Raw genomic sequence first — 9,860 nt, forward strand, 5'->3', positions numbered from 1 at the left:
TTCATGGCTCTTTAGTGGTAGGTTAGGTTTTTAAATTTTATGCAGCAGCTGTTATAACTGTGAATTACAGACCATGTGATTATTTCCCAAAATATGATGTTAGGACACCATTTATGGTCAGACTCTTAACTCTCATGGAAAGACCTTTCAGTGAGTTCACAGTGAGATTTATGCTTGGTTTAAAGGTATTGAAACTATTAGAGAGTCATGAAATTTACGGTAACCCCCCCCCCAAAAAAAAAAAAACCCAGCTATAAAATATAGACACTAATAATACCTTTGTTTTAAATTCTTACATCCTTACTCAGCACTGCTGAGTGGAGGCACACTCAGGATACAGGATACCGTCAGTCATAATTCAGAGCTTTTGAAAGCATTACTATTTACTGTTAACTACTGAATGATTAAAATAAGTCACTGCTCTATTTTTTTTTTATTGTTATGCTTCTAATGAGGGAAAAATTTAACTTCTAATTCAGTCTGCGGGGTCTCCCTGGACCAGGACAATTCTGTATTAATATTCAGTATGTAGGGTAACCCCCTCCCTTCACTTAGCGTCCCATCCCACCCCTTTTTTCCATTCACACACACTCAGTTGGGTCAGACACATCAGTGGCTGAGCTGTGGACAGACAGTGAGACAGGCAGCGGAGATCAGCTCACAGGCTTTGGATGAAGATTATCACCACATAACTGCATTTAATCAGCCGAAAACCTCAATTTATGGCTGAAGAGGTCAGAGGGGATTTCAAGACAACACATGAGAAGAGGGAGCTTTTAAAATGGGAACTGAGTTTTTTCACCAAGTAAAGGAATATTATTTTACAGTGTCTGGGACTAAACTGATCTAAAGTAAGTTTCTAAAAGAAATCTCAGTAATTATTCTGATTAATACTATACTGATGGCAGCTTCTCTGCTTTCAAAAGCATTTCAGAAACCAAGAAGTTTTTGCTTTAGAGAAATGACATACAGGAGCCTTATTTATTTATTTATTTTTAAAAAAGAGTTACTACATGATGTTTTCCCCCAAATTCAGGGCTCCTCAAAGTTTTCTTTGAGGCCTTGATTAAATATTTTAAGTGCCATAAATTAAATGCTGACAGCGCAGTCTTTAAACACACTGAAACCACATTGTTTGAATTATTTTGTTTGTGGGTAAATTTGTGGGCAAATTGAGAATTAAAGCATTTAAAATTTTGGAAAATTTCCTGATCTGTGAGGCCCTGTCATTAATATCGCTGTTATTTAAAGGGAGCAAGTAACCTGTGGAGCCACGCAGCACCGCAGGGGTTCAGCCGCTCCTCCAGAGTTCAACAGTAGCTCTTAACCCCGGTGCCGCCCGGGTCACCGCGAGTCACGCAGCCCGTTTCTGTCAGGCTCCCCACGTCTGCTTTGATGTCACTGTTGATTACATTGCTCCAGAAAATCGCCAGTCAAACCAGCTCATAGTTTTGAATTTTCTGATAATGTATTTCTGTCCTTGAAAATAAAACTAGTACGTATTCCATATTCATAACACACAGTTTAAAGAAAAGATGCAATCATTTAGAGCTGAGTCTGCTGATTTAGGCCGTCTCTAAATTATTGACCAACTGCTGACCTTGAGAAAGAACGAGAGGTTTCAGTCTAGATTCATTGTCTTCATTTGGAGACCTCCTGCTCTGAAAATCCAATAATTTTACTAAAACCACAACAGTATCACTCAGCTTAGGGCGATTGTGGCTCAAGAGTTGGCAGTTCGCCTTGTAATCAGAAGGTTGCCGGTTCGAGCCCCGGCTCGGACACTCTCGGTCATTGTGTCCTTGGGCAAGACAATTCACCTACTGGTGATGGCCAGAGGGGAATTGTAAAACTGTATTTTCATTACTGGAAATAACCGTATTTTTATGAGTAAGTTATTTTCTGTTATTTTACGGTATTATTTTGGCGCCCCAGCTGCTGGAATATTACTGTTTTTTTAAGATGTTTTTTCTAACAGTGTATAAAACTATAAAATCAGTGCCAACCAGAGAGGGTTCTGCTTTAGCTGACACTTTCATTTCTGCATGTTTATATGACTTTATTTATTGGTTGTTATGATTTAAATATGCATAAATCAAACTGAGGCACCCTCAAAAATCCAAATACAAACTATGTTTTTCTTAACACACATAGAGAAAATAAAATCTCCTAAAACCAGAGAGTGACCAGAGAGTAAAAATAAGAGGATATATATATAATATACTGAAAAATCTAACAGATACTGTTTTGCTCTCCTCTCCACCTGTTTCTTTTTCCCTGACCCCATCCATTCCCCTTCTGCCTCTGCTAGAACTGCGTTTTTACTCAGCTGATATTTCACTGACTTTATTCCTTCTAAAGCTTTTTTCTCCTTTTTAAAAAACAAAACAAAACAAAAAACATAACACTATGGACCTTTCAGGCTCTTTGCCACCACCCTCTACCTACACCTCCCCTTTTATCTCCAATTTCTCTGTGCCTTCCTCCTCTCCTTCCATCTCTCCATCACCCAGTTTGGCATCCACAGTTCTCTTCTGCTCCTTCCTCTCTCTCCTCTCCTTGCTGGGTATCACAGGAAACCTCTACACTTTGGTCCTCCTTCTGAGGCGCAGGAGAAGAAGCAGGAGAAGATGTGGAGCATTACCAGCCTGCTGCCTGACAAGACTACCTTTACCATCATGCCTTGCCAACTCCAGCTCTCCTACCTCCTCTACCTCCTCTACCTCCTCCTCCTCTCTTCACCTCCAGGTGCTGAGTCTTGCTCTAGCTGACCTGTTGTACCTTTTCACCGCACCTTTCATCGTGTATGACAGCCTGGCATCTGGCTGGGCCTTTGGCGAGCTTGGATGCCGCCTCCTGCTGAGCCTGGATCTCCTCACCATGCACGCCTCCATCTTTACTCTCACCGCCATGAGTTTGGACCGTTACAGGGCTGTTGCTGACCCACTACACACTTCATCCTCCAACTCCTCCAAGTTGCTGCGTGTAGGCCTCGCCTGGGGGCTAGCGGTGGCTCTCAGCCTGCCCATGATGATCACACTGCACCTGGAAGATGGGGATGACCAGGAGGGCCAGCTGTGCGTCCCAGCATGGGATGAGGAGAGCTCCAAAGCCTATCTGAGTGTGCTTTTCTGCACTAGCATTCTCGGTCCCGGGCTGGCCATCGGAGCACTTTATGCAACACTGGGTCGCCTTTACTGGGTGTCACAGACACGACCAGCCTGGGCCACTGACAACAACAATGCCTGTCCTCCTCGTGCTCCCAAACCCAAAGTCCTGCTCCTCATCCTGGGGATTGTCCTGGCCTTTTGGGCCTGCTTTCTTCCCTTCTGGATCTGGCAGCTGCTGCCTCTCTACAAGCCTGACATGCTGCGGACAGTCCCAGTGGGCACACAGGTGACAGTGAATCGTATCCTCACAGGTCTGACTTACGGAAACTCTTGTGTGAATCCATTCTTTTACACACTGTTGACTGGAAAACGAAAATGCAACCGACAGCTGCTGACATCAGCAAATCAGCTGTGCCGCAAAAGCAGCTCTCTGGAGTAGTGTCACTATAATAATAGACCATAATGTGAGTGTGTGCATGTATATGTGCACATACAAGTACTGTATATGGATGCTTTATAATAGACACCAAAGATCATTCACTTCATCTTAGCCTGCAACCCAGGGAAGTAGAAAAACATTACCCAAATTATAGCACTTTGCAAAAATGCTTTTTAAAAAGGACAATGTTTCCTATTAGGAGATTAACTTTCTTTCTTTGAGTCTTTGAGTCTTTAAGATGTGTCACCTAAAGTTGTAACTGCAAAATATTCCACTGTCACTTTGATAATGAATTATTATTATTATTATTATCATAATTTCATTTGGTTTTTAAAATGTTCTTTTAACTTTGGGAAATGTATGCAGTGTCACTAATGATACCACAGCAACATGTGTACACGCGTCATCTTGTTTAACCCCAGAACAAAACTGTCAGCTTTATTTAGTAAACAGAGTGCAGTAATCATTAGGAGACTGGGTTTATACCACATGCTGCATATGCACAAGCATTTCCAGTAAAGCCCTGAAGCTCTTCTCCTTATTTTCAGAACAATCAAAGGAAACGCTTGTTTTTTAACAATAGGTTGTGTCTGCGCGGGACCTCGCTGGGACATTTTTCTGAGTTATTGTTTGTGGACATAATGAATTATGTATTAGTGGGTCAGAAGTCTTTTTGTTTCCCCCCCAATCTCTGACATTTCTTCTTTTTTTTTTTGAGAATTTGTTTTTAAAATTATATCTTGACCTGCATGTTGGGTTTGAAAATGTGCTTATTATGAACCATGTGATGCTTTGCATGCTCTCTACTGGTGTTGACTATAACTGATGTTTATATAGGTTATAATATATAGTCTTGAATAAAGAGTACGCTTTCTTTAATTCACTGTGTCACTGGATCTTTTTACTAATGGTAATCAACACCACCAGAAATATAAAAATATAAAAAACAACAACAAATGTCAAGACAACAGGAAAGTTCAGGTATAAAATATGTGGATTGCTAAGGAAAAGGCACAATACGGTCAAGAAGTCCTTGAGTTCCACTCGTACTTTTGTTTGTGTCTGTGTCAGCATGACAGCCAGTCCTGAAGGTCTTTCTCGTTTGCAAAGGTCTGTCTCTGTCTGTCTGACTCAAAGGCTGCTCTGTACTGTGTCGCAGACCCTGCTGCTCTTTGACGCACATGAGCAAATATTGCCGTTTGACAGACAGGAGTAACGTTGGGGAAGGGATAACAGGACAAAAGGGGCAGAGTGTAACTGGTCAGAAACACAGAGCTTTCTGGTTAGGTGTGAACTTTGAGGTCAAGGGGTTTAAGTTACTATGTGATTATATGGTCCCTGATTCAAGTCTGGCTTGAGGCTATTGACACATGCCATCTCCAATCTTTCTCCACTTATTTTCTGCCTGTGCAGTGGGTTCAGAAAACACCGGGAGGCTCGAGGACGCCAAAACACAGACACGAGCCACAAGATCAGATATCAGGGTAGATTTGAGTGTTTTGAAAACGAATCAATCAAAGCTCACAGAAACTCAGAACAGCACTGGCTCAGCGTAACTGATACAACAAGTTCAAAAATAAAACGTGCCATACTGTGTTTCCACTGATTTTCTAAAGTTTACAGTATGTCTGCGTCTGTGCTGATGGTGGTTAACTTTTCCTTTAAGAGGACATACCTCCTCATAAAAATAATTCAAGAAATAAGTTATAAACATTTTCATTTTAATGCTCATGGAGAATCTGAGACAACATTTTAGAAAAATAACCAAATACTTCAGGAGACCAAAGTAGTAAAACTCACAAATTATAATATTATTATAATATACAAATTATAATATCTAGCAACTCAACATTTTTTTCTTGCCATTTAATAAGCAGATGATTCACAGTAGTGATCCCTAAACCGATCCGCTGAAAAAGGAGGAAGATTTAATAATGGGAGCGTGCAGGCAATGGATAATTTGATTTAATGCTATAATGCAGTTTAAAATGAAACCTAAACTTAAATTTTAGGTTTATTTATCTGCACATGAAGTAGATATATTCAAGAAATACCTCCGGACTGCACAAGAAGCTCTGAAGTCATGTGTCTCATTACTGCTTGAGCAGTAACAGGTTGAAGAGACACATACCAAAAGCGTTTGTCAAAGGGAGCTTGTGTGTGTCTCTGCGTTGCGATGCCATTATTTCTGCAGGCTGTAGAGCTCTCCAGTAATTCATGCCGCCTGCCATGTGTTTCTATTTACCTGGCACGGCTACTTCTCAGCATAACGTTCCCACTGCAGTTATTATTCAGAGCCCTGTGCAGTCACACCACGGGGGCGCTTCTGTTGCAAAGCTAATGCAATATCCATCCACCGTTCACAGACAACTGAGACCCAAGTACCACATTTATCCACTGAAATGGAATTTCTTTCAGAGGAAGCGCCAGCTCAGTATACATTTAAAATAAGGCGTCTTAATATGAGACTCAGTGATTTTGGGACCCCCGGGGTCATACCAAAATGACAGAAGATGGAGGGTGTAGCTTGTGTAAAGATGAAAGGTATCCAAAAAAGACACTCAACAGGAGTGTGGATATTAAAGCACGCAGGGCTTGTTGTTCAATTTTCTGACTCTGCATAGCGGGCAGGTTTGAGGTGTCGATGTATTCTAACCTCCATATATCAGGTGATTAAGTCCTGCCACAGATCTGCAGGGATGACTGAGTGTTTGATAAACTTCAAATACACTGTGTTTGGTCAACCCAATGAAATAAGATGGAAAATATTGTCTCAGATGGCAGGCCGGCCAATCTTTAAACTTTGTGTTGCTAGCTGCAGAGGCGGATTTGTGCCAATCATAACTTTTATCCTGTCGTGCAACAGAAGCTTTAGATTTCCTCCTGAGACCACAGAGGGTGTCATTGTCTCGAGACCACTGGGGGAAAAAAGGGGGACAAATATTTTCGTCAGAGGGCATCATTCTGTTCTACCTGAAGATTTCATAAATCCAGCACATGTCACTTTCCTGGAACCATCGAGCATCTTTCCATTTCAGCACCCCTCACCCCCTCCCATCAGGCTCTCTTCTTGACCAGTGTCTGAGGCTGATGCAGGTGCCCCTCCCCTGGGCAGCCCGCTCAGGAAAGCAACCCGCTGTGTAGACGAGACGAGGCCACAGCCCCGGGCCAAATTCACGCTGTGAAGTGTATAAGAGGCTCCCTTTCTCTCCAGACATACACAAGAAAGATTCCCTTTGCACTCCGCCTCCTCTAAAATTCAATCTGCCCATCTGTTTTCCTTCTCTTAATCACTTTGTGTCCCCTTTACACTTTGCTTTGTCTGCACCTCCATTCCTCTGCATGGCCTCACCTCATGTGATGTTTATCTTTGTAAGGTTCTCATTTTATTTATAACAAAAGGGGTTGGTATTATGACATGTTATCAGCTGTAACATTTATAACACCACAACAGCAGATATCCCTTTCAGGTTGATGATACCCTGCCTGTGATACACACAACCACAAGATAACCCCCCCCCAAAAAAAAAAAAAAAAAACTGCTTGTAATTTCTGGTTTGACAGCAAACTGAAACATAGGCACTGACAGTATCTCATTGTTCAACCCAGTCGAAGCCCAACGTGAGGCGCCCTTCTCCTCATCACGTCCCCTGATTTCACATATCTGTGTCAGCCGCCAGGATCAGGCGAGGCCTAGGCCTGCGTGCCTTGAAGGCCGGAGGTTAAATCCACCAACATGCACATTACAGTTCACACTTTGCCTCTTACTAGGAAAGGCAGTAAATATGGCATGGATGCCCTGCTCGCTCCTGCTCCCTCTGTTTTCTCTGTGTCTCTTGCTCCCCTGGCTTCTCCTCTCACAGCATACTGCCTGTAAACAGTCGAGTCAGGCGTCAAGACTTGGCTGACCTCTGACCTCTGACTTCTGACACGGCGAACCCGGCAGTTGGTGAGGAACGGATATTTTACATTTCTACAGCTTTTCTTAATCTTGTTTAAATACGTCACATATTGTTTCATTCTTATTTTTATCAGTTAAAAAATATACTTTACCTCAGTGTGCACTTTGTTTTATACTTGTATACATATTTGTATTTATTTGACTCTGAGCTCTGAGCTCTGAACAAGATTTCCTATGTACCAAGACCTAGTGCATGTGTATAAATGGCAAATAAAACTTTCAAGAATTTATAGCATTTGGTTTTATGGGATAGGAATGTATCTGAAAAATGATCTTTTACATTTTTCAGATAAGAAGAGTGATAATTATTATGCTTTACTGAGCATTTATTTACTAAATAAATACACTTGTGTTCAGCAGAATCAAATATAAAGGTCAAGCTGGATACGTTTGCTTACTGTAAATTTATTTGGCCCAACAGGTTAAAGTAAAACACCAGTATGATAACTATGTGACATATAGACCAGCTAATGTAGCTCTAAGTGTCATTGTTAGAATTAGAGTGCCACCTGGAGGTGAAGTGAAAGAAAAAATCAGAGTGAGGGTGAGATCAAGAGTTTGTCTGTGTGGGACAAATCCTTGCCTCAAGAATGAGATTTCCATACCGGATTAAAAGGGTCCCAGGTCCCAGGAGGATGCTGGGGAAAGGGTGGTGTGGAGGCAGGTGATCTGCTGTGGTGACCCTTAAAACAAGCAGCTGAAAGAATAAGATTAAGAAGATGATGTAAAAGAGAAATATAACATATTTATTTTTATTGCAATATTCCTAACATACTTAAAAACATTCTTTCTTAAAACATTTAGTAACTGTGCTTCAATGAATCTCTTTCTTTTTGACTTGCACTCACTTGATTCTGGTGAGACTTGCATGTACTGACTTAAAAACCAACCAAAATGTGGGACGATGTCTCAATATGTGGGGCAGCGAGACAAGGAGTAAAAATGGTGTTCAGTCCTTCATAAAGTGGGACACCTGGCCACTATAGGCCTAGTTGCCTGCCACAGCTAAAAAAAACAACCCAAAAAACCCGCCTAACTTTGGAGAAGACACCTCGGTTCTTTTTTTCATGGTTTGAAAATTCTTAAAAGTCACAATAAATAAAGAAAGACAGAGGTCCGTGGATTTTAATTGTATTACAGTTTATTTTGGATTCACTTTGCAGGACTCACAGTTCAGCCCACCTTGAACAAAACCTTTTGCTCCTCTCTCTTTTTTTTCTGATTGGCTGCCCCATGGAAACAGAAAGTTTGAACTGCAGGTGTGTGGGCCGTTGTGAGCTCACAGACAGAGTCTTGTGCCTTAAGTCACCATATTAAGGATGTCACCCTCTTCTTGGCAGAGCAAGTAGAAAAAAGGCTGAATTTTTACACTAGTCTGATCATCAACCAGTGTAACAATAAAACCATGTAAGAAAATAAAGGAAAAGCGCCATCGTTCAATTTGAACAATAAAAATCATTATAAAAAAGTACTAAATATCCACTCGTCGTCCAGGCTGATTATTTTAGTTTGACAGGCAGGTTGAAAACTGAGGATGAAAAGGCAGAGATCGAGAGTATATCTATTATTTTATTAAATAAGAAAGCATATCTTTTATCTTCAGGATCAATAACAGACTGTCCCAATGGGCTTGCTAGTTCTACACCAAGACTTAATCATGTCTGTACAAACATCACACTACAGTCATGATGGCTTGGCTGCACCGTGTTACACAACTTATTGTTCCACCCGTCTGTCTTTGCACTGACTGAACTTCCAGCTCGGGTGGCTCATTAAATGACACACCTCAGCAATCAAGTCTGTAGCTGTGAGGTCACCTCCTGTCCTGATGGCTTAATGCTGCACAGCAAACTCTGTTCACCTGGTGAAGAAATATGATTAATTTCCAAGGCTCAAAGGTTGACCTCCCTTGTAAGCTTACATGCTTGTTTTTTATCAGTGATAACGACTGACGGTCAGTTAAAACAGTGAACTTTACAAGTTAACAGTTTTAGCATGTAAAGTTTACCCTTACCTAAATCTGCATTTAACAAAAAATCTGCAGCACACTTAAAAGATACAGTTAAATAAATTAAACATTTAGTAAAAAGCATGTTAGTTACTATAAAAACACCAAAACCTATCCAAGACCTCTACCATAAAAATGATAAAATGATCTTAGGCCCAATAGATAAATGCAAACCAACAATTTCCTGGTATGAAAACATGACACATGTTGATCCTGATCAAACTGAAGAAAGCAGAGTTTAGCAGATAATTTTCAGCACCCTGCACCACAGAGCAACAGAAATACAAGCAGGGCTGCCAGTTGTTCAATCTGTTGATTCATGTTGCCCCCCTGCAAGGTGTT

At 41.1% G+C, this 9,860-nt stretch overlaps 1 protein-coding gene across 1 annotated transcript; it reads left to right on the plus strand.

Moving 5' to 3' along the window:
• The first annotated feature begins 616 nt into the window (after positions 1 to 616).
• uts2r3 (urotensin-2 receptor 3) lies at positions 617 to 3,549 on the plus strand. Its single transcript, XM_013910528.1, has 2 exons — positions 617 to 851; positions 2,312 to 3,549. Exon 2 carries the CDS (start codon positions 2,410 to 2,412, stop codon positions 3,547 to 3,549), a length of 1,140 nt encoding a protein of 379 aa, XP_013765982.1. The 5' UTR covers positions 617 to 851; positions 2,312 to 2,409.
• The last annotated feature ends 6,311 nt before the right edge of the window (positions 3,550 to 9,860 follow it).

This window comes from Pundamilia nyererei, unplaced genomic scaffold, assembly GCF_000239375.1.
Source record: "Pundamilia nyererei isolate P.nyererei 1_Seehausen unplaced genomic scaffold, PunNye1.0 scaffold00045, whole genome shotgun sequence".
NCBI classification, from domain to species: Eukaryota; Metazoa; Chordata; class Actinopteri; order Cichliformes; family Cichlidae; genus Pundamilia; species Pundamilia nyererei.

Excerpts from the sequence above, each read along its gene's own strand:
- uts2r3 (XM_013910528.1), top strand. The coding sequence starts at position 2,410 with ATGGACCTTTCAGGCTCTTTGCCACCACCCTCTACCTACACCTCCCCT.